This window comes from Hyperolius riggenbachi, chromosome 1, assembly GCF_040937935.1.
Source record: "Hyperolius riggenbachi isolate aHypRig1 chromosome 1, aHypRig1.pri, whole genome shotgun sequence".
In the NCBI taxonomy this organism is placed as follows: Eukaryota; Metazoa; Chordata; class Amphibia; order Anura; family Hyperoliidae; genus Hyperolius; species Hyperolius riggenbachi.
Window position 1 is genome coordinate 411,821,965 of NC_090646.1, and position 25,881 is coordinate 411,847,845.

The 25,881-nt window shown below is 43.7% G+C and overlaps 1 protein-coding gene across 2 annotated transcripts in view; it reads right to left on the reverse strand.

Moving 5' to 3' along the window:
• The window catches only part of DOCK8 (dedicator of cytokinesis 8), a 222,880-nt gene that overhangs the window by 124,071 nt on the left and 72,928 nt on the right, over nucleotides 1-25,881 (reverse strand). For both annotated transcript variants that reach the window (XM_068235948.1, XM_068235941.1), the window contains exons 12-14: nucleotides 18,524-18,657; nucleotides 11,390-11,477; nucleotides 4,709-4,871 (exon numbers count right to left, since the gene is read on the reverse strand). In XM_068235948.1, coding sequence (XP_068092049.1) covers nucleotides 4,709-4,871; nucleotides 11,390-11,477; nucleotides 18,524-18,657 — 385 coding nt within the window. The remainder of the gene's footprint in view (nucleotides 1-4,708; nucleotides 4,872-11,389; nucleotides 11,478-18,523; nucleotides 18,658-25,881) is intronic.

Genomic DNA, 25,881 nt, shown 5'->3' on the forward strand with positions numbered 1-25,881 from the left:
TCATGGCAACCCCTCCTTAGATGCTCCAATACACACACTGGTTCTCTATATGCAGGCCACTGAAGTCCTGTATAAGTTTGTGGTATGATGGGAATTCCAGAGATCCAGGTCTAAACACAATAAACACGGGAAATTTTAGTCCATACTAGAGGTACATGCATTCACCTTGTGGGCTGTCCACTGCTAGGGGACCTGGCCTTTCCTATAGTTTATACTTCACTAAGGTGCTTTTACAATCAGTATGGTTCCATTGTAAATGTACATTTATATTGTGTGTATGGAAATGCAATAAAAACTGCAAAAAGTTTGCTAATTCCCATATACATATTTATTGCTGCCAAATAAATAAAATAAAAGCATACAAAAGATTTGTGTAGGATTCATTTTTGACTGTCAAAACCTTTCTGAAGGGGCCTAAAGATGCCCATGTATGGTAAAATTTTCCTTCAGATTTGATCTTTCGACGCAATTTGAATAAGCAAAACTAATTGGAGGGCTATTATCGATTGTTCCCATTAACAGAATGATTTAAGAAGGTTTTACATTCTGATTCGATCATAAAATCCAACTTTCAAATGAATATTTTCTACTTTTCCAATCGAACAAAGAATCGTTTCACATCGATCTGTGCAGTTTTCTATATAATTTGATCATAAAAATTGAGTAGAAAGATCAGGAAGGAAAAATTGTACTTTTAACAGGCACCTTTAGATTCATGTGGACAGAACCAATGAAACAAACATATTGCTTGCTTTATAACTAAAATAAAAACACTTTTACTCAACTAACTAAATCATCCAATATTAATATTTTAAGCAATGACTATATATCATCATTTGCATTATTTGTTTAAGTACTTTAAAATGTCATTATTCCTGTCTGGTTGATTCAAAATACAAAAATTCAGCTTAGGCAAAATATTAGAAAGCACAATGCTTTAAAACATGTATATTTATTGTAAGGAGGGAAATGAATGTACTGTGAAAATTTGGGTCATTCTTGAACACAGTTTTTCCACAAATCCCCTGTAAGCGCAGGCCAGCTGTGTCATAGATTAGGACTGGCTGCCAAGTAGGGTGAAGTTCAGAAAGCGAGTGCGCATTTTTATCATGCTCCTCAATGCATCTCTCTCCCATTCAGGGGAATACTTCACACAGACAAAGCATACCACCACAACAATAAACAATAACAGGGAGAGAAAGAAATACTTCTGGCTTAGATAGATTAATTGTCCTCCAGTCAGGACATATTTATTGTGACCTCTAGCTGAAGAACACATTCCATCTCCTCCTCTGCACATTAAAAATGATATATTCCGTGGTAGGAAATCATGGTGAGAGTTTAGAGACTGAAATTACCCTATAGTGCTGCAAGTTACAACAAAGGTATTAAAGGAAAGGAATGCTAGAAATAGATTTCATCTGGCTCTGTTTTATTCTATTGGAAAAGATAAGCACACATAATAAAGCAGAGTGCATTCACAGCTACCAGTTTCCAGTGACTTTTTATTGCCTTATAGTGTAAGCTTGAGGTACGTAAGAAGGGCGATTCACTAGCGTGAGTACACTGAACATGGCGACCAACATACTAAGCAATAACAGATCACGTGTGTCAGCAATGGCTGTCCAGCAGTCTTGCCAACCCATCCCATTAATTACTGACGTATATAAATTATACAGGTCTTGTGGCTAGGTAGATGCAGTTTAGGCACTGATTATGTATAAGCAGCCCCAGAACCTGCATAACTTAGATGAGTCACTATTTAAAGACATAAATTGGCACCTCTGGTGCACAGCAATACACTAAAGTGAGTTCTGGCTATCTATAATGGCAAAGCAGTGGCAAAGCACTAGCCCGCTCAATAGTAGGGGAAGCTACTTCTACAACATTTTAACAATGGGAGGTGATGAATTATTCACAAGTAGGATACATGAGGTGGATTGAATTATAGCAGATTTACATACTTTGGGTTTCCTCCAGCCCCTAGAAGCCTCTGAGTCCCTCGCAGCAGTTCTGCCTTCAGCCACTGTTCTGGGGTCCCCTCTGCACTCATGTGGTTGGGAGCTGAGCAGGAACCGTGGCAGCAGCTACGGAGGGGACCCAAGATGAGTGGCTAAGGGCAGAACTGCAGCTAAGCACACAAAGGCTTCTAGGGCTGGAGGAAGCCCAAGTAAATCTGCTATCATGTATCCTTTAAGGGCTTATTCACACTACACAATGCATGCATAAATGCGATTTCGTGCATGGGTTCCCAACCAAACATGTTTCAGTTGAACTGAAAACTGACTGTGAGTCAGACCTCATCACACTATTATCATTACCGGACTTCATTGGTTATCTTATGTCTGGTTGGGAGCTAATCCTTCTAGTCAGGATTCAAAATATTAATCCAGGGAAGCGAGGTGCATGGAGGGCAATCCCATTTTAATCTCTACGGAGGAGTTCAACAAACATATGGATGTGGAGTGTTCCAATGTTTCAGTTTGCAGTGTACAGCTGTGGATGCGCGTGCAGAAATGTGTATTGTGTTTCATTAAACAACAAAACCAGTTTCTTAGGTCTCTTACTAGTCTCCTCTTACCTATGAGCAGCTGAAGGTAGTGAATTCACTGCCTGTTAGCTGCTGTCGTGCACAGGACGGGCGCTTGTTAGTGCTCAGTATCAGCACTGGACAAGTGCCCCCCCATAGAGTCACATCTGAGCATGACTGCAGCTGTTCGGATGCGAACTGTTGCGGTTCTCTGATACGTAGTAATACAACTGGTATTTAAACTGCTGCCATTCTGGTGCATTTTAATTGCACCTGAATGGCGCTGGTGGGCGACAATCAGGAGACTGAACTGTGCAACAAGCAAGCAGTTCTGCCTACCGCCTGATAGAGGCCTTATACTGCTCCAGTACAGTGTATGGGATGAAAAGATCCTTTGTTCTAGTACATTTGCATAAGTTTTCTTTATTTATGTCTTCTAACATTCTAAGGCCTCTTTCTTTTTTCCATGTATTTTTTACCATGACAGACTCTTTGTATAAACTTTCACTGGGCAGCTTTCACTGTGTAGCTGAGAGAGAATCTTTATAATGAATCATTCTCTAAACAGATATACACTGTACAACTGTGTCTAGTGCATTTCCTCAGTGTGTCTTCTGTAAAGTCAATAGCTGTTCATTTTGCTTTGATAAAATTAGAATCGTTGGCAGGACTGTGGGAGAGGAGTGACAGCATTTCCTGATGGGCTATAATATATTACTCTCTCCCCCTTTCACTGCTGATTCGCCTCAGATAATAAAAATCTTCACAGTGCAACTGACTCTCATTCTGCTTGCAAGGAACCATTTAAGTACCTAATAAGAATACCTTGTCTGTGGATGTCCTGAGGATAGTAGGAGCAGCCCGGAAATATGTTATACTGGGAGATTAAATAAATTGCCTTATGTAGTAATATATCTGTACAGGAAAGTGGGAGAGATGGGATATTCAGCCCGTCAGTTGTACAATAACTGATGCATTAAGATGAAGCTTTGTTTTCTGTTTTATTGTAGTTGTAGCTATGTGCTGTATTACATTCCAATGATACTGAAAAATGTAACACAGCTTTTTCTCACAGAAGGGCAATATCAACCTTTCATACCCCCATCATTATCTTGCAGAATATGGGGCACAAAGGAAATAGGGATTTTAGATCAACTTATTTGAGCTGATGAATTACACTAAGAGCCCTTTTCCATTCTGATTGGAATTTGCAGCTGTTAAATGCGATTTACCGTGCATTGCGCAGCTATTTTTTGTGCGATCTGCGTTATGGGCAGTGCAATTTTCAGAAGATGAGGTGTGCAGCTTTAGGGCGCACAGGTAAATCGCACAGAAAAAACTCAAAGTACAATGCTCACTATGTGACTTTTGTGCGCTCCCGTAGACTACTACCAGCGCTAGTCTGCTTGAGGGAACCCACAGATGCTTCCTGCTCGCGGCCGTTTGGTCGCGGCCACTAATTTGTAAGTGATAGGGGACACAGCAGAAAACACTATCCACTCCACTAACCAAAAGTCCACAGGCAAGGGTCCTGGTGTGCAATTTTAGTGTCAGTGTTTCCCACTGGATACCCTATTTCTTACAAATTAGTGGGTGTGATCAAATTGCCACAAGCAGGAAGAGGCTGTTGGCCTATAAGGATTCCCGCTGGGTCCCCTCCACTAAATTAGTGCCCTACCACCTAAATGCAATTGCATAAAAACTGCAGCAGGCAACATAACAGCCGCAACAGAAAAGAGCACCACGATTATAGTGTTATGCATAGTGCAATTGTGACTTCCTGATCGCCAGAAAAACATGAGCCGTTTGATTTTCAGATCACAAAGCATCAAGTGGAAAAGAGATCTAATAGTATGCTCTGTGAGGAGGATCTTCAAGTGATGTGAGGGTTGGGATAAAATAATCAAGTGTTTATAAAGAGGTACTACAGCATCCTTGAAGAGTAATTCATGCAGTCAATAGGCCCACTGACTGTACGACTGCACTGAATACTGACTGATCTGTACTGTCAGTAATCCCATACTTCTTCAACCTTCAGGAGATGTGCCATCCTTTGTCTTCTCATTTCTGAATGTGGCAAATGATACCAGTATTGCCTTCCTGCAGCCAAGGGCTGACCACATGAGCTCCGCCTGAACAATAAGTCGGTACATCATTTCAATTAAGGTTGGCACATACCTGTAGATGGTGTGTGGGACATAAACTTCCTTCACTGGAAACTCAAGGATCTCCTTAATCAGACGAGTTCGTCCTTCTGGAAAAGGCTTCACTGGAAGTAGCTCAGGGGTGAGACAGCCACTCAGCCCATCACACACTGGAGAGATTTCAAGTTTCAGCAAACCTACATTTTAAAAAAGTAATTAGAAGAGAACTAATATTGTCAAAGAGGGAAGCAAATATAATATACAGCAATCGGAACACTTTCTGTTGGTTCTGGTTGGCCCAACTCCAAGTTGCATACAATTGAAAAAAGAGAACAGCGCTTGTATCTAAGTTTTTAGTTGCTTGTATGTTTATTTATCTTTATATAAAATTCCATTTGTTTCAAAATAAAAGAATAAGATCATAAAAATCATACACTATTTCTCAGGAATTCCTCAAGAAATTTCTCATCTGTTAACTCCTACATGTATCTTATAAGAATGGAATTAGACAATAAGCCCCATTCATGTCCGCATACATACTGCCATGCACACAATGGAGCTACCAGAATCTCTGTTAAAAATGTTTCCCCATATAAAAATCATTTGGTGGGGGCTAAGGGGACACCCCACACCCTGAGAACTAAGCAGCTGATAGGTCGAGAGGATAGGGAAAAAGAGTAGCGCCTTTCAACTTCTTTCTTTGGCTTCTCTTGAATTGACGAAACCCCTTCTTGAAGTATGGCAGTAGCTCAAAAGGTAAACATTTGGGAATTTAGAAACGAACAACAACAAAGAATTGATGCCTTTTTTAAGAACACAGGATATGAAGAGAGACAGGGTCTATATTGGGAGGATGCAATGTACAATATGAGAGATTTAGAGAAATTATTAATAAAAGAAACAAAGTAATTGGGAGGTAGCGACATTAGATCAATATATATTTTGGGACATCTCCCCAGTCGGCCTCACTATAACTAAACAATTAGCGGAAGACCTGGTAACACCCGAGGTGCAGGCGGAATGGGACAAGATGTTCCACGACTTCTAGCTTCAGGTGGTCACATTTATAAGGGATACAAGGAGGAATCAATGTTGGAAATTGGATGAACAAATAAAAACAATGAAGAGGGAGATAGATATCCCGGCATACCATAATATGGAAAAAAACATACAAAGAAGATTGGAAAGTTTAGAAGGAGACATAATAGAAAAAAAGAAAAAGAAATTTCTACGTGATTCAATTCCCTTGCATATTCTTGAGCCAAACCCCACGGAATGCAGTGGGGGAGGACTGTGTATGGAGTGTGCATGAGGAATCACTAGAAACGGTGGATGAATTAATAGACTATGATGAGCAAAGTGTGGAGGAAGATGTTGGGGGGGAGGAAAAAATATGGGAGGAGCAGTATGACTCCCGCCAAGGAGGTGAGCATATATCCCCTAACAGAGAAGAGAATGAACAAAACCGTCAAGGAACGGTAGAATTATTGATACCAGGACCAGTTATAGATGGAAATATAGAGGGTGGAACTGGGGTAGAGGATATGGTGGTAAGACCCAGACAAATATCTAATACCCACTGTAAAGAATCCATTAGAGATGAATGGATTAGAGTTTTAAATAACAACTCCAAAAAGGGGAGGGAACCAATTAATAAGAGACCTAAAGGAGGCGAGAAAAAGAATATGGGAAAAAGAAAGGGTACAAATAGGGATACACCCTACCATACACGAAGTTATAAAAAACATCCAGAAATGGAGAAACCTAATAACATAGGGACTCCCATGTACAATCGATACTCTGCACTAGCAGGTAACTGCAACCATCCGATGGATACAAATCGGGGGACAACAGCTAGAACAAAAAGAAACTATAATAATGGCTCGAACACTTTGGATCAATATCTTTTAGCCCAAAGCAGGGATAACTGGAGGGGAGGGGGGTTGGGAGCAGTAGGAGGGGCTGTAGGGGGGGGGAGGAGGAAAAGGGAAAAAACGATAAGGGCTCAAAAGATAGACAACGAGAAAGCTATTAAAACAGACAAAGAGAGGGGAATATTTAATTTGAGTAAAATTGAATTGAAAGAAGCAGAGAAACAAGTCCTAGAGAAGACGTCCGCCTAACTACCTGTGACCTGGATCCTGGCCCAACACAGTTCATGTTGAACTGCCCCGACCTGTTCGTACCGGTATTCCTCAAAATTGTTAACTGTTCCTTACAATCAGGGATATTTCCTGCTTTACTGAAGGAAGCAATCATCAGGCCTCTCCTCAAAAAACCCTCCCTGGACCCAGATGCAATGACCAGCTACAGACCTGTCTCTAACCTCCCCTTTCTGGGCAAGCTAATTGAAAAAGCTGTATACCTCCAGCTAGAAGCCAGAATCCTACAAAATAACAGTTATGACCCATTCCAGTCTGGCTTCAGGAAACACCACAGCACTGAAACTGCCATCATCCTGATCTGCAACCACCTGCTCATGGCAAGAGACAGAGGAGAGTGCTCGATCCTCATACTGCTAGACCTTTCTGCAGCCTTTGACACAGTTGACCATGACATCTTGATAAACAGGCTACAGGAATACTGCGGCATTGATGGCACAGTACTTCAGTGGTTCCAATCCTTCTTGAGTGGCAGAACCCACAAAGTGTCTATGGGGCCCTTCCTGTCCACCCCTGTAACACTTAAGTATGGGGTGCCCCAGGGCTCAATCCTCTCTCCCCTGCTTTTCACGATTTACATGCTACCGTTGGGAAAACTAATCCAAAAACATGGCCTGACATACCACTGCTATGCAGACGACACCCAACTATATCTTTCCTTCAAGCCTGGTGTGACAGACCCAACTCTAACTATAAACGCCTGCTTACGTGAACTACAGCAATGGATGAATGACAACTGGCTGAAACTAAATGCAGACAAAACTGAAGTCCTTCTGATTGGAGGGCAGAGCATGATAACAAAACAACTTAACTTGCAGTCTTGACCACTGGGAATAGGAGGCACGGATCTACGCAGCTCTGATCATGTGCGTAGCCTGGGAGTTCTAATTGATGGGGATTTAAACTTCAGAACTCAAATCTCTGCTGTGGTGAAATCATCCTATTTTCACCTGAAGAACATTGCAAAAATCAAGCACCTCATACCCCCAGAAGATCTGCCAACCTTAGTCCACGCCTTCATCACATCCCGACTGGACTACTGCAATGCTCTCTACACTGGCCTTCCAAAAAAGGTCTTGTACCGCCTACAGCTGATACAGAATACTGCTGCCAGACTGCTAACCAACCAACCCCGTCACTGCCACATAACGCCAGTCCTGCATTCCCTTCACTGGCTACCTATAGAATGGAGGGTCCTATTCAAGATCGGCCTACTGACATTTAAATCCCTGAATAATCTAGGCCCTGGATACATGAAAGATATGTTACAGCTGCGTAGCAATCCCCGCATTCTCAGATCCACAGGTTCTAATAATCTAGTCATACCCAGAGTCCACTTGGAAACTTTTGGTCCCAGAGCCTTCTGTCATGCTGCCCCTACGTTTTGGAACTCCTTACCTCAACAGATCAGGACAGCCCCATCCCTGGACGTGTTTAAATCCAGACTGAAAACCCACCTGTTCAGTTTGGCATTTGCAGAAATATAACTTTTGTTGTGTGAATACTTCATCCTACTAATTACTGAATCTGAGAGAGCCTAAGCGCTTTGAGTCCTATGGGAGAAAAGCGCTATAGAAATGTTATTGTATTATTGTATATTATTGTATAAGAGCTTGAAATTTGCCCCTACATGTAAATTAAACAAATTTGAAACTTATGTGGACATAAAATAAAACACTAGACGATTGTGTTTGAAAAAATACTTCCAGAGGAATCCAGTCACACGAGAGGAGCCAAAGAGGATGCTTTCCGACACACACAACTAAAAAAAACCCTCCCTCTTTTACCCTGTGAGTGAGATAAGTAAAGAAATACAAATTTTTGAGGACTATGTAGAGAAGGATCTGAGGAAATTAAAACCCAGATCCACCTTCTTGGACAATCTAAAACCTCATGAAAAAAGGGCTCTAAAAGATTTACAACTGAATAATCAGGTGGTTATACATCCTGCGGACAAGGGGGGGGGGGGGGGGGGGGATTGTTGTGCAAGACAAAGCGGATTATGAGAGGGAGGCATTAAGACTTCTGGGGGACCAAAAGACATACAGGAAATTAAAAAGAAACCCCAGCGAGACATTTGAGAAGGAACATGGATGCCTTTTGAAAGGAGCATTTGATGCTGGTGTCTTGAATAAAAAGGAAATGAATTATGTCAGTATGAAACATCCAAGGGTGGCCAAATTCTATCACCTCCCAAAAATACATAAGAGTCTGACTGATCCTCTGGGAAGGCCGATTATTTCGGGGATTGGTTCATCTACATCCAATCTATCAGGGTATTTTGACACCTTTTTGCAAGGATATGTCCGGGATACCCCCGCCTTCCTGGAGGACAGCAGACATATTTTAAATATACTGGAAAATCTGGAATGGGAGGAGGGGTGGATAATGGCCACCCTTGATGTTACTTCCTTATATACCATCATTGAACATAGTAAGGGTATAGAAGCAATTGACCAAAGACCCTGGGGAAGGGGTTTGTGAGGTGTGGGAGGTGTCAAAACTGCCAGAGGACAAAGGGATATAACAAAATTTTGCAAATAAATGAGGGAAAAGAAATAAAATTAATGAACTAATAACATGCGACACCAGAGGTGTCATTTATTGCCTTATATGCCCATGTGGCAAAAAATACATAGGACGCACGAAGAGAGAAATGCATAAACGCATAGGAGAACATTTTAATAATATTTTGAAGGGCTGGTAGGGGCATCCCCTCTCGAAACATTTTAAACATAATCATGGAAGCAAATTAAATAATGTAGTATATTTTGGACTGGAAATAGTCCGGAGAGATCCCAGAGGGGGTAATTATATAGCAAAAATGTTGAGGAAAGAAAGCCAGTGGATTTTCAACTTAAACACTATGGTACCGAAAGGTCTGAATGAGGAATGGGAAATGTTTGGTTTTTTGGAATGAGATGAGTGGGAGCCACCTGATTGGGGGATCACCTGAGTCTCTATGGAGTAAGGGGGAGAGTTAAGACCTTTGGGAATATATCAGGTGTTATAGTATATTAGTAATTTATGGAGGGTGAAAAAATATAGATCAAAATATTTTGAGGTTGCTATGACTAATAAATAGAGTTCCCCTTTAAGAAGAGGCGGATATCTGATGAACTGGATGTCTATAAAAAGCAGGAATTGGTGGCTAGTGGGTATCCCTCATCCTGATGAAGATAGTCGCCAACTATCGAAACATGTCGATGTAAGAAGGGCTCTCTGATAACCCATCAAGCTGTCTCCATTGATTGCAACAAAATACGCAACATACGGCTCGCCTATACAAGCTCTGACAGCAGCGGCCGCATTGGAACGCAGAGTGGGACGCAGGAGCCCGGAAGGGAAGTGACGTCACTCCCAGCTAGCCAACCACCCGGAAGCCACACAGCCGGAACGAACGAAGCTGCAAGAGGATTACAGGCGGACGCTATACCGGAGGAAGCGGGGAGACGGCGCTAGAAAAGATTTCTGCTTGCGAGGCTACCGGCCGGAGCCCGCATGGGACATCAATAAAGCTGCAAGATGTGTAAGTGACTGCAGCGCTCCTCACTGAGGGGGGAAAACTTTCCTAAAAAGCAGAGGGGAGTGAATTATATACACAAAAAGACTTGCCTAGAATACTCATTTGCACGGATTCTCTCTGAGATTTTTATATGGGGAAACATTTTTAACAGAGATTCTGGTAGCTCCATTGTGTGCATGGCAGTATGTATGCGGACATGAATGGGGCTTATTGTCTAATTCCATTCTTATAAGATACGTGTAGGAGTTTACAGATGAGAAATTTCTTGAGGAATTCCTGAGAAATAGGCCTGGTGCACACCAAAAACCGCTAGCAGATCCGCAAAATGCTAGCAGATTTTAAAACGCTTTTTCTTATTTTTCTGCAGCGTTTCAGCTAGCGTTTTGCGGTTTTGTGTAGCGGTTTTGGTGTAGTAGATTTCATGTATTGTTACAGTAAAGCTGTTACTGAACAGCTACTGTAACAAAAAACGCCTGGCAAACCGCTCTGAAGTGCCGTTTTTCAGAGCGGTTTGCGGTTTTCCTATACTTAACATTGAGGCAGAAACGCATCCGCAATCCAAAATCTGCAGCAGCCCGGGAGTATGCGTTTCTGCAAAACGCCTCCCGCTCTGGTGTGCACCAGCCCATTGAAATACATTACCCTAGCGGATCCGCACCCGCAAGCAGATCGCAAACAGCAGCGGAAACGCTCCGGTGTGCTCTAGGCCAAAGTGTATGATTTTTATGATCTTATTCTTTTATTTTGAAACAAACAGAATTTTATATAAAGATAAATAAACATACAAGCAACTAAAAACTTAGATACGAGCGCTGTTCTCTTTTTTCTTTTTTATTGTTGTCATTTGGTGGGGGCTAAGGGGACACCCCACACCCTGAGAACTAAGCAGCTGATAGGTCGAGAGGATAGGGAAAAAGAGTAGCGCCTTTCAACTTCTTTCTTTAAGTTGCATACAATTGCTTGCCTGTTATTCACCATGTCAGAAAAAGAGTAAGCTATATCAATGTAAATATTTGCACATCCTCACCTGGTATGCATTTTGTTCTTCTTTGCAAAGATCTCTTAAAGTCTGATAAATGCTTGAACAGATCTTCATCGCTCAGTTTATCACCCTCCTAAAGCAAAAACAACATCAAGTTACTTAAATTACATAAATTGCTATGAATTAATGACATGAATACACCATGACACCACCTTCCTTTTGATCCACAGAAGGACCAATAGCAAGCCCTAGTGAGAAATTCTAATGGACTGTAGGCAGCGATACAGTGAAGATGGACAGTGATCTCATATCAAGAGAACAAAAGAACTAAAGAAAATTGGAATACAGGGACAGTAAACTCCCTGATCATATCTTCAGTTCTTCTTAGAGCTTACCCCACAAAAGCAGTTACTCCCACTCTCTGACTATGAGGTGGGGATGATCCCTCCATCCATAATATTGGACAAGGGAGCACTGCCCCCCTTCTTTTGCAGACTGTGTCCTAATGTTGTGGGCCATATTCACTGGTAATGCCCACCATGGTAAGTTCAAATTCCCTGAGTTATACAAGCCTGCCTGAGAGACAATGATATAACAGAAGAAGGGGGAGGGGTGCTCATTTTCAAAACAGTATTTATATTAAGCATTTCATTTTTTTTTCTAAGTCATACTTTTTACTTCAATACATTTTTATTAGAATTTTCTCATAACACAGAAAAACAGGCAAAAGCTATGGCAGGTCACAAAAAGAGAAGTGCAATGAAATAGCCATACACATTATAACATTGGAACAGAAGTCAAATATGCACTTCTGAACAACAAAAAAGAAAGCCTAAAATTGCTAAATCAGACAAATACTATAAATGGGATTACCATGTTGATGTAAGACATATAGAATAAAGTCAAGTACATAAAAAGCAACAGACAAAGGTGGTGGAAAAGGGGAGGGGGGGGGGGGTTATCCACATTTACATTATACTCAATTAAACAAAGTTGTCTGGGGGTAGATTTGGGTCATAGTCATACTTTTGAGCATTTGCTGCCCTACACCTAGTGCTTAGGTAGTCATAGCAGCACTTAAAGTGGCTCCCCCAGCCCCCTGCAGACGACCTGTGCCCACACTGTAACTCACCGATCATCTAGTCCTCCACCGTGGCTCAGTTTCGTTTCTAGTATGCCTGCGGCCCTGGCCATGTGCATCATTATCACGCTCCCTACCCTGTGGCCTTCCTGTGCATGCGCGGTACATGTACATACATAATACGCATACTGCTCACACACAGGACGGCCACAAGAATGGGAGCATGATCGAGGACAGGGCCGTGCAGGTGCACTGTGCCGAAAAAACAAACCTGAGCCACCGTGGGGGACCGTATGATCGGTGAGTGACACGTCCTGTATCACTCACGGATCATACGGTCCCCCGACATGGCTCAGGTTTGTTTTTGGCACAGTGCACCTGCGCGGCCCTGTCCTCGATCATGCTTCCATTCTTGTGGCCGTCCCGCGTGTGTGCAGTATGCGTATTATGTTCAGTGGGTTGCAAAAGTATTTGGCCCTCTTGAAGTTTTCCTCATTTTGTCATATTACTGCCACAAACATGAATCAATTTTATTGGAATTCCACATGAAAGACCAACACAAAGTGGTGTACACATGAGAAGTGGAACGAAAATCATACATGATTCCAACCATTTTTTACAAATAAATAACTGCAAAGTGGTGTGTGCATAATTATTTGGCCCCCTTTGATCTGCGTGCAGTCAGTTGCCTATAGACATTGCCTGATGAGTGCTAATGACTAAATAGAGTGCACCTGTGTGTAATCTAATGTCAGTACAAATACAGCTGCTCTGTGAGGGCCTCAGAGGTTGTCTAAGAGAATATTGGGAGCAACAACACCGTGAAGTCTAAACAACAGACAAGACAGGTCAGGGATCAAGTTATTGAGAAATTTAAAGCAGGCTTAGGCTACAAAAAGATTTCCAAAGCCTTGAACATCCCACGGAGCACTGTTCAAGCGATCATTCAGAAATGGAAGGAGTATGGCACAACTGTAAATCTACCAAGACAAGGCCATCCACCTAAACTCACAGGCCGAACAAGGAGAGCGCTGATTAGAAATGCAGTCAAGAGGCCCATGGTGACTCTGGACGAGCTGCAGAGATCTACAGCTCAGGTGGGAGACTCTGTCCATAGGACAACTATTAGTCATGCACTGTACAAAGTTGGCCTTTATGGAAGAGTGGCAAGAGGAAAGGCATTGTTACCAGAAAGCATAAGAAGTCCCGTTTGCAGTTTGCCACAAGCCATGTGGGGGACATAGCAACCATTTGGAAGAAGGTGCTCTGGTCAGATGAAACCAAAATAGAACTTTTTGGCCAAAATGCAAAACGCTATGTGTGGCAGAAAACTAACACTGCACATCACTCTGAACACACCATCCCCACTGTCAAATATGGTGGAGGCAGCATCATGCTCGAGGGGTGCATCTCTTCAGCAGGGACAGGGAAGCTGGTCAGAGTTGATGGGAAGATGGATGGAGCCAAGTACAGGGCAAACTTGGAAGAAAACCTCTTGGAGACTGCAAAAGACTTGAGACTGGAGGTGGATGTTCACCTTCCAGCAGGACATCAACCCTAAACATAAAGCCAGGGCAACAATGGAATGGTTTAAAACAAAACATATCTATGTGTTAGAATGGCCCAGTCAAAGTCCAGATCAAAATCCAATCGAGAATCTGTGGCAAGATCTGAAAACTACTGTTCACAAACGCTGTCCATCTAATCTGACTGAGCTGGAGCTGTTTTGCAAAGAAGAATGGGCAAGGATTTCAGTCTCTAGATGTGCAAAGCTGGTAGAGACATACCCTAAAAGACTGATAGCTGTAATTGCAGCAAAAGGTGGTTCTACAAAGTATTGACTCAGGGGGCCGAATAATTATGCACACCCCACTTTGCAGTTATTTATTTGTAAAAAATGTTTGGAATGGTGTATGATTTTCGATCCACTTCTCACATGTACACCACTTTGTATTGGTCTTTCACGTGGAATTCCAATAAAATTGATGCATGTTTGTGGCAGTAATGTGACAAAATGTGGAAAACTTCAAGGGGGCCAAATACTTTTGCAACCCACTGTATGTACGTACGTACGTAGAGGGGCAGAGGGGTTTGTATACATTACCTGGTCCCCGATGGATCGTCTTCTCTCCACTTCCTACTTAGTTTGAGTGAGTCCGGCAGCCAGCCAATCACCATGCAGCTTCAGTCCCCACATGGTGATTGGCTGCAGGACCCCTGCACACTAAACAGGAAGTGGAGAGAAAACGGGATTGCCGGGACCAGGTAATGTATGAGAGATGCCGATAATGACATCTTATTACTACAATTATTTAACGTTTCAGGACATTTCTGAAACGTTAAATAACTTTAGTAGCAAGATGCTATTATTGGCATCATCCCGCGCCATTTTTCACAGGTGTCATTTTTAACTGTACCCCGTTAGTGTGCTCAGGCCCCTAAGGTACAAAGCTACTTTAAGATTGGGTGGGCAAAATAAAAACTGGAAGGCCTGTGCACACTAACACACTTCTGTCTGCTTTTCAGCAACACATCAATGTTACAGATGCTGAGAAGCAGACAGAAGCAGACAAAGCACTTAAGTGTGCTCTGGCCCTAAGGTAGGAAGGAACTTTAAGATCCCCAAGAGAAACTGCAAAGGTTTGTTAATATATCCAGCAGGCACTGTGTTTTTCCCTATTCAGTATAACAACAGACCTTGCTTGCTTGTAACCTGTACAAACTCCATGAGCCTGGTCTACTGAAGTGATTAGTTTGTATGATTACTTAGTCCTTTAATGTAATCAATTTCCCTTGTTTATCCATTCTGATAAAAATATTGGTTATGTTTACACTGTTGCAGTGCAATAAAGTAAATCAACTGGAATTGCAAACAATAAAGTGGAACTGTAGTCCGGATTAAAGCTGCTTTTCTGAGCGATCCTTTCTGACCTTTACAAAATACAGCTCTTCAGCTCCTTACATCGGCACTGGTTTCAGCCATGAATTCAGAGGCGTACATATAGAACTAATACAAAACACACAAGCGCACCACTCTTTGTTTAGGGGATGTAGGTAAAAGGGCAGTGGAGAATGGAAAGCTAAAAGGAAACAAAAGGAATAGGGTAAGAGGGGAAGAACACACTTTAACAGCCTTGATAAGATAAGAGAAGGCTAACCACATAACTAAATGAAATGTTATCAAATAATGAATGTAATGTTCTATGGGACCGACTTTTACATCACAAAGTGATTACAGCCTAAACAAATTTCTATTTTTACATTTCAGGAGGGGAGAATTTCATTTCAACATATTAACTGAGTGTAAAGGTCTGTTGTAGATGATCTCCATGTTCCCAGCGTGTTGATATACAAATGAATGCCATTCTCTAATAAACTATTAGTGTGTACCGGTAATTTTGGAGGGCCATATGCTTATTCTGCAGCTGAAGGCATCAAAGCAGATTTCCAAAACGTAGGGTTCAACTTATCAATGAGAATTAAAAATGTATATTGATAGGTTCACATGAAGCCAAGTTCTAGCTACAATGGGGCTCTGATGCAAAAGTAACTTGGGAGGCCCAGCTGATGCCCCCCATACAAATAAATCACCCTCAGGGCCCCGGAGCCAACTGCCAAACCCAATACAACCCCCCTCCCCCCACACAATATCATTAGGTGCCCATTATATGTCCCCTAAAAAGCACATTTGGAGTTCTCATTATTCACTTCCTCCTCTTCCTGTACAGATTAAAGACACAGCATCCCCACTCTAGTAGGCCACCATAGCTTTAGGAGCTCCTTCAGGGGCCCCCACAGGGTCTGGGGCGACTGCCCCCTTTCCCTCTATGGAAGCACCGGCCCTGGTTCACCTTTTTAGCACTAACAATTGCTGCCATTCTTCTTAGAAAAACACATATGAGCTACATTTCAACTGTTACAACAAATGTGTGCACAGGAATAGACTTTCCGATTAATGCAACTTATGTTTATAGGGCAACAGAGAAGCTCTCTGGAGTGGATTAGTGTCTTATTAGGAATTTCTTATAAATTAGACCAAATAATGAGAAGACTGGTCTTAGACCAGTCTTCTCATTATTTAGAAATGCAAAAGATACTTATACAGAGGCTGGCATTATATATGTTACGGCCAGAACCCGAAGTTTGGCCACTTCTAGTTCTGGCCGGCCACTTTGGATTCTGGCCGGCCAATGCGCGAAGTGGCCGCTTCGTTAGAAATGGAATGATTCCTCTGACATTAATGTATCTTCTGGCCGCAGCGCAGCGGCCAAACGTATAACAACTTAGTTCATTTAATGCAATTCAGCCGGCGGCAATGTAACAATTCAAGCCGCCCGCTTTTTCTCTGCCTCTCTCTCCTCCTCTGCCTCTCTCTCTCCTTCTCCCCCCTCCCCCTTGCCTCTCTCGCTCTCTCCTATGGACAGCCGTGCGGGGACACGAGTGTCCCCCCCGGAGTCGTTCGTCGCGGCAGGGGAATCCTGCCGTTCTTGCAGAGCGGGTGCTGGCAGAAGCGATGTCTGCAGCCTCCCCGCTCTGCTTTCCTGGTGCGACGAACGACTCCCGGGGAGACGCGTGTCCCCACCTGCTGCCCATAAGAGGAGGAGAGAGAGGCAGAGAAAAAGCGGGCGGCTTGAATTGTTACATTGCCGCCGGCTGAATTGCATTAAATGAACTAAGTTGTTATACGTTTGGCCGCTGCGCTGCGGCCAGAAGATACATTAATGTCAGAGGAATCATTCCATTTCTAACGAAGCGGCCACTTCGCGCATTGGCCGGCCAGAATCCGAAGTGGCCGGCCAGAACTAGAAGTGGCCAAACTTCGGGTTCTGGCCGTAACATATATAATGCCAGCCTCTGTATAAGTATCTTTTGCATTTCTAAATAATGAGAAGACTGGTCTAAGACCAGTCTTCTCATTATTTGGTCTAATTTATAAGAAATTCCTAATAAGACACTAATCCACTCCAGAGAGCTTCTCTGTTGAAAATTGTTACATTGCCGCCGGCTGAATTGCATTAAATGAACTAAGTTGTTATACGTTTGGCCGCTGCGCTGCGGCCAGAAGATACATTAATGTCAGAGGAATCATTCCATTTCTAACATTGGCCGCAGCGCAGCGGCCACTTCGCGCATTGGCCGGCCAGAACCCGAAGCGGCCGGCCAGAAGTGGCCAAACTTCGGGTTCTGGCCGTAACATATACATTAACTGGCCTTGATACTGGCGCAGAGGATAAACAATAACATTACCGGGGGCCAGGAGGTGGCGTGGCTAGTGCAGGAGAAGTGTGTCTGGGGTGGGCCACAGAGCGGCATGGGGTGGGATGATACATGGCAGATGCCAGAGTAAGCATGTTTGGGTTTCCGAACTATAAAGTCCAGTCAAATACAAGGACTAAGTAAAGCCTAATTAATGAGTAAAGGATGTCTTCTTCTTTTTTTTAAAGAAAAATTCTGACTGGATGGTGTTTAAGGGCTGGTGCACACCAAAACCCGCTAGCAGATCCGCAAAACGCTAGCAGATTTTTAAACGCTTTTTTTTATTTTTATGAGGCGTTTTGCTAGCGTTTTGCGGATTGCTGCTGCGGTTTTCAGTGTAGTAGATTTCATATATTGTTACAGTAAAGCTGTTACTGAACAGCTTCTGTAACAAAAACGCCTGCAAAACCGCTCTGAACAGGCGTTTTTCAGAGCGGTTTGCGTTTTTCCTATACTTAACATTGGGGCAGAAACGCATCCGAAATCCAAAAAATGCCTCACCCAGGCATTTTTCGTTTCTGCAAAACGCCTGCCGCTCTGGTGTGCACCACCCCATTGAGATACATTGACCAAGCAGATCCGCAGCCGCAAGCGGATCTGAAAACGCCCAAAAAGCCGCTCGGTGTGCACCAGCACAAAGTGAGGATGATGTTAGCATATGATTAGTGTAGCTAACTACATTACACATCAGAGTCATTAAGTTATCATAACATTATAAACAGCTTGCCTCTTAATCAATACCTCTTTTTATCCTAAATTACATGAAAATATACTATCAAAATTATTTTGAGTATTTCCTTGCTTGATGGTGGCTTAAAGGCATTTGCTCAAATACTATTTACCTGCTTGAAGAAAATGTTGTGTGTAATTGTTGTTGGCTTGAATGGAGATGTTGAGCCATCATCAACTGAACCTCTTTCCGAAAACCTCCTTGGTGCTCCCAGTGAGCATCGTCTGTCACTGGTTGGTGTCTTTCCTATGGGACAAGAAATATTCATTTATATTTTGCCCATCACCAAGCAGACCACAAACAATCAGGCAGTATTCTGTGTAGACATAGGATAGTGGTAACAGAAACACAAACAAACGGTCAAGTTCTACAATTATGTATATTTTCTCTTATGGTAGAGGTGTTTATAAACCTATATAACAATACTGTAGTTAGGGCACGGTTAAATAGCAAAGTGGTCTTCAAATCTACAGGCCAAGGAAAATCACACTTACATTTCTTCCTAATCTCTGGAGTACATTCACAGAGTCCCCCTTCGTTTCTGAGCTTGATGTAAACTTGAACACAAATGTAGAAAGGTTCCCTGACCCCCAGTACAGAGCTGTCACCAATGGGTGTCAACTGTGATACCTTATGTGCTATCCATGGTACTCTAGAGCGTACATGTAAAAAAGGAGCCTGAGAAAAGGGTGCTGGATGTAGCCGATAAACGTGAATTCATTTATCGGCTACATCCGATGTCTGTTTGAAGCTGATGAGCTTAATTCCATTTACAACAAGACACAAGATATAGCTGCTGGTTAAGGTTAGGGTTATAGTCTAATAATTAGACTATAACCCTAACCTTAACCATCCATGGTGCTGCCTAACCTTAAAGCACCCAGGTGTCTAACCTTACCCCGTCATGGTGGTGCTTAACCTTAACCCCCCCCCCCAAGCGCCTAACCTTAACCCACTCATAGTGGTGCCTAACATTAACCCCCCCTGGTGGTACCTAACCTTAACCTTCCATGGTGGTTCTTAACCTTAACCCCCCATGGAGGTGCCTAACCTTAACACCCCATGGTGGTGCATAACCTTTAACTCCCCCTCGGCATCTACCATTAAAGAGGAACTCCAGTGAAAATAATGTAATAAAAAAAGTGCTTCATTTACAATAATTATGTATAAATGATATAGTCAGTGTTTGCCCATTGTAAATTCTTTTAAATCCCTGATTTACATTCTGACATTTATTACATGGTGACATTTTTACTGCTGACAGGTGATGTAGCTGCTGCATGCTTTTTTTGGCTGCTGTAAACAGCTATTTCCCACAATGCAACAAGGTTCACAGACAGGAAACTGCCAGGAGTACCACGGATTTCATCACAATATCAGTCATACAGCGCCCCCTGATGGTCTGTTTGCGAAAAGGAATAGATTTCTCATGTAAAAGGGGGTATCAGCTACTGATTGGGATAAAGTTCAATTCTTGGTCGGAGTTTCTCTTTAACCCTCTATGGTGGAGCCTAACCTTAAACTCACTTCCCTGGTGGTGTGCAACCTTAAACTCCCACTTGCACTTAACCTTAAACCCCCCCATCACCCCCCCCCCCCTATCCCATGGTGGTGCCTAACCTTAACCACGGTTTTCAGTTAAATAGTTGTAGGAACATTTTTTTTTACTTTCAATCTTTGAAAAATGTAACCGGTATTTGGTGTGATTGCTACAATTGCATTTTATATCAAAGATATAAACGGTATTCAGTGAGAAAGATATAACTGATGTAGAAATTAGGCACTGTGTCGTAGCTGCAACCATGTAGCCACAAAATGAAAGGCTTATAGTGTAGAACTAAAATAGGTCCTCTATTGTAGCCGCGAACATTTCCATGATATAGCTGAGATAATGTAACGGATGCCCTTTTCACTGCTTATAGCTGCTAATCGCAGCAAATTAAATGGAAGTCTATGTCAGCTCCCTTTTTACACAGGCTGCAACTGATACCACTTTGGGACTACTCTGGGAGAGTGAGTATCTGTCTCAGGCAACACCGGGAAGATGTTGTGGGAAATTTGAGTTCAAGTTTACTTTACATAGGGAAATACTTCCACCTACTTTCCCTGCACATAATTCAACTGGTAATTTGGTAGGCTTGCCTACATCTGGAGATGTTTGGGAGGAAGAAGTGCTGTGGGCAGAAGTAGTGTGAGCAATCCCCCCCTATGGCTACGCTATGTGGGCAATGTCTTTATACTAAGGATGGGATCTGTGATTAAATCATTTGTTAATAGATCGAATAATAATGCATTTAATACCTTTCTGACATGTAAACATTCAGAAACTCGGGTTACTGTTTCTGGATGTGGACATTTTGAGAGAGGTTGGTGGTCTCGTTATGTCCACATACCAAAAAGAAATGGCAGGTCATTTGTTGCTACACTATGACATTGCACACCATTCAGCACAGGTATGTGCTGTTCCTATAGGTCAGTTCCTGCAAATTCGTAGGAACTGTTCTACCTTGGCAGGTTTCAAATTGAAAGCCAGACAACTAAGAGAGTGAAAGCAAAGGGTTACCCCAGTTGTCTGTTGACTACAGCATATCACAGAGCACTGAACACAGATAGGGGGAGCCTGATGAGCAGAAAGGAAAGGGGGGGGGGGGGGGGGTGAATCAACTTTGGATTATCCAAGATTGATCAACCATTTGGTCCTATTTGAAAGAGACATTCAATAATTATTGGCATGTACTCATGAGAGATGACAGGATAGCTACTATACTGGGTCCTAATCCTATAAATACTGCAAAGAGAAATAAGAGCTTGGCTTATACACTGGTCCATTCTGAATTAAATACACAAGACAGTAAACAATGATTGAATCAAAGTTGGGGTGCGTATAGATATAAAAATTGCTTAGTATGTAGTCATGTTAGTAAGGATGAGAGGTTTACGAATGCAGGTTACAGTAGAGAATATGAAATTAAATCATACATAGATTGTAACAGTAAGTATGTTGTTTATCAGCTAACTTGTTCATGTAAAAAACATTATGCTAGAGGGTTAAAGGCGGGCATACAGGAGCATGTGCGTGACATTCTCGATACTATAAAAAAAAAAAAAAAAAAAAGATAAGAGAAAGTAACCTACCTCAGTGTTGATACTTTTTGAAAAATTCCATAGTTCTGACCCAGCTGGGCTGAGTGTTAGGGGCATATATAGATTGATGCCTTATTTGAGGAATTTTGACCTTGATAAACAACTAACAAAAATGCGAGCTTTTGCATATACGCCCTAAATACCCCGAACCCTGCCGGGTTAATCGGATACGAACTTAAAAGTTGTTTCTGTGATGTGCTGCTTTTTGGTGACAGACTGGGGAGTTGGAGCAAGAGAGCTATAAGTATATTTAAGTTATTACCAGATTGATCCACCAGATTGATTGTATAGCACTAAAATGACGCTTTGGGCTTTTATTTCTGGGTGCATATGCCAAAAAGACACTAGGATTAAAGCATGATTACAACTATGAGGTGTGCATAAGGCTGGTGTGCTGTTATATGCACATTGACAACTGCAGTATGTAAGAAGAAACACAAGATGGCAGCAGTAATGAGAAAAAAAACAATTTCTTTGGGTTAAATAACACTGTTGGGTATATTCCAGAGGATCCTGGAGCACATAAAAGTGATGTAACATGTGACATCATTATGCAGCACGTCCTGAGGAACTAACTAGGTCCAACTAGGTGAGGCAAAATGCATTGACCTACACCCCTGCTGGTATATGACCTGGAAGGCTGTAAAAAGTTTTGGGAATGGCTCCATTTGGTGGCGAGTGCTGGACGGAAACCTGAGACACGTCACAGAGTTCCGTTTGAATTAAAAATTTGTACTAGTGCCAGACTGGTTCACAGATCTGTGGCTGACTGATGAGGAGTGCCTTCACTAGAAACACAGTGTAGAGAAACCGAGAGCCCCATATAGTGTAGTATGTTAAGCATAAATGAAGTAAAGGTTATCGTGAGAAAATTATACTCACAAGCGTGGGTTACCACATAGGCAACCACTGTTTAGGCAGGTGAGGAGATTAGACATGTCCTCACTCAGGGATAAGAAGTCGCTCTCTGTAGATGCGAAAGGGGGTAGATCACCCCTCCACCAGGGGTGGACACGGTATAGCAGTAGGAGAACAGAGGCGCCAGCAGGATAAAAGTGGATAAAAACTTTAAAATTTGCTGGGAGGAAGCGGTGGACTTACCTCCATAAAGCAGACACGAAAGACTGTCTGAATAGTAGCAATCACATTTATTAACTAGTACCCCAAAATAGTGCAACGCGTTTCGCAGGCCCAGCCCGCTTCATCAGGCAATAAACATGGGGACAAGACAGAATTTCAGCAATAGCAGGTGTAGCGCCTCAGTTTTTTATCCACTTTTATCCTGCTGGCGCCTCTGTTCTCCTACTGCTTCACTAGAAACACGGACTTTGTCACAATGTGTCCAAGTTCTGTGTGGATGCTCACTGCTGCATCTGCGATTACCAGACTCCAGGTTGCATACTTAATTGTTTGATTTTGTGCATGTGAACTTACTCCAGGGGCGTAGCAATCGCTATAGCAACCATAGCATTGCTATGGGGCCCCTACGTCACAGGGTGCCCGCAGCATGGTGCCCGCTAGGTGCTGGAGGGGTTGCAGCATGAGGGGAGAGCTTGATGGCATGTCGGTGGGGCTCTCCCCTCTGCGCTCCCCTCCAGCATTGAAAAAAGATTGTATGCAGGTGGAGGCGGCGGGGCAGCGGCGGCAGATACATACCTTCCGTGCGCTCCACTGATACGTCTCTCTCTAGCCTCTGACGCGACTTCCTGTTTATACCGGAAGTCGTGTCAGAGGCTAGAGAGAGACGCATCGGTGGAGCGCACGGAAGGTATGTATCTGCCGCCGCCTCCGCCTGCATACAATCTTTATTCAATGCTGGAGGGGAGCGCAGAGGGGAGAGCCCGAGGTGAGGGAGGGGGGGACCTTCCCCCTCCCCACCGACGTGCCACCAAGCTCTCCCCTCATGCTGCGACCCCTCCAGCCCTCAAAAACGGCCCTGAGCGGGCCCGGGGAGGAGGGGCGGCCTAACCTGGGGGGTGCCGTCTGTCACTCACTACCTAACCTGGGAGTCCCTGTCACTCACAACCTAACCTGGAGGGCGCCTGTCACTCACAACCTAACCTGGGGGCGCCTGTTACTCACAACCTAACCTGGGGGTCACTGTCACTCACAACCTAACCTGCGGGTCCCTGTCACTCACAACCTAACCTAGAGGTCCCTGTCACTCACAACCTAACCTGGGGGGCACCTGTCACTCACAACCTAACTTGGGGGTCCCTGTCACTCACAACCTAACCTGGAGGTCCCTGTCACTCACAACCTAGCCTGGGGTGCGTCTGTCACTCACAACCTAACCTGGGGGGCGCCTGTCACTCACAACCTAACCTGGGGGTCCCTGTCACTCACAACCTAACCTGGGGGTCCCTGTCACTCACAACCTAGCCTGGGGTGCGCCTGTCACTCACAACCTAACCTAGGGGCGCCTGTCACTCACAACCTAACGTGGGGGTCCCTGTCACTCACAACCTAACCTGGGGGTCCCTGTCGCTCACAACCTAACCTGGAGGTCCCTGTCAGTCACTACCTAACTGGGGTTCCCTGTCGCTCACAACCTAACCTGGGGGTCCCTGTCTCTCACTACCTAACCTGGGGGGCTCCTGTCACTTCCTAACCTTAAGGCGCCTGTCGCTCACTACCTAACCTGGGGGTCCCTGTCACTCACTACCTAACTGGGGGTCCCTGCCACTTACTACCTAACCTGGGGGCTCCTGCCACTACATACACTGGGGGTCCCTGTCACTACCTGAACTGGGGGGTCCCTGTCACTACCTGAACTGGGGGTCACCTGTCACTACTTACACTGGGGGGCTCATGTCACTGCCTGAACTGTGGGGCTCCTGTCACTGCCTGAACTGGGGGGGGGGGGGCTCCTGTCACTACCTAAACTTGGGGACTCCTGGCGCTACCTTAACTAGGGGGCACCTGTCACTACCTAAACTATCCAGGCCAGCCAGCCCAGCATCACCACCAGCCAACCAGCCCAGAATCACTGTCAAAAAGGCCACAGCATCACTACCAGTCAGGCCAGCATTTACTTCAACCAGCCAAGCACAGCCCAGCATCACCGCCAGCTAACCCAGCCACAGCATCCCCGCCAACCCAGCCACAGCATCCCCGCCAACCCAGCCACAGCATCGGCCACAGCATCACCGCCAGCCAACTTGACCACAGCATCACCGCCAGCCAGGCCACAGCATCACTGCCAGGCCTTTCAGCCCACACATCATCCCGAATCCAGCCAAAAACAGTATTGCCAGGCACAGCAGCCAGTAAAGGAGTATTCAGAAGCCAGGTGAGAGGTGTCTACCATATTAAAGGGGCATTCTGCCTATTTATGTGAAATGCTGTCTATTTATGTGCCTCATGACTGCTGAATTTGTCTTGTTGGGGGCCTCATAATTGCTGAATTTGTCTTGTTGGGGGCCTCATGATTGCTGAATTTGTCTTGCTGGGGGCCTCACGATTGCTGAATTTGTCTTGTTGGGGGCCTCACGATTGCTGAATTTGTCATGTTGGGGGCCTCATTTTTGCTGAATTTGTCTTGATAGGGCCTCATGATTGCTGAATTTGTCTTGTTGGGGGTCACATGATTGCTAACTGCGAGACTATGGGAAAAGCTGAATCATCATCATATGAGACAATAGCATTAAACATACTTTTTTTAGCTTTTTAAAACAGAAAATAAAACTAGGACTTTGTAAAATAATGAATTTATTTTTCAGGAGTAGGATGGATGAAATTGTTTATCTTCACAGTTTATTTTCAACTTGGATTTTCCATAATGTTAATGTATGAGTTAAAACGTTTGTACAGTATTTAGTTTAAATTGCTGTTGCCACAAGGGTGCCCAGTGATTTCTAGTTACGCCCCTGACTACTACCTAAACTGGGGACACCTATAGACCTGGCTAATTATACTGTACTTAGAGGGGTGTGGGAATGTTGGGGTGGAGGGTCCTGAAGGAATGTTTGGGAGGGAAGTCCGAGGTCCGTGGGGTTGGAAGGTCGTGGTGGTGGTGGTTGGGGGGGGGGGGGGCATCATAAAAATGTTTTGCTATGGGGCCCAGTCATTTCTAGCTACGCCCCTGACTTAATCATATTGACTCGGCATACCCCTCATGGACTTTGTGTTACCAATACCAGGTCCTTTTGCACTACACAGCAAGTCCCTTGGCAGTTCTCTGATGATGCTTTGAGTATGGGCATCGTGATATATGCAAGAATCAACAAGTTTAGTTTGAATGGACTGACACCTTCCTGGGTCAGAGTTTTTGATTTTTTTGTTTTTAATTTTGAACTTTTTGGCCTGAGAGGGATCTTAGTAGCT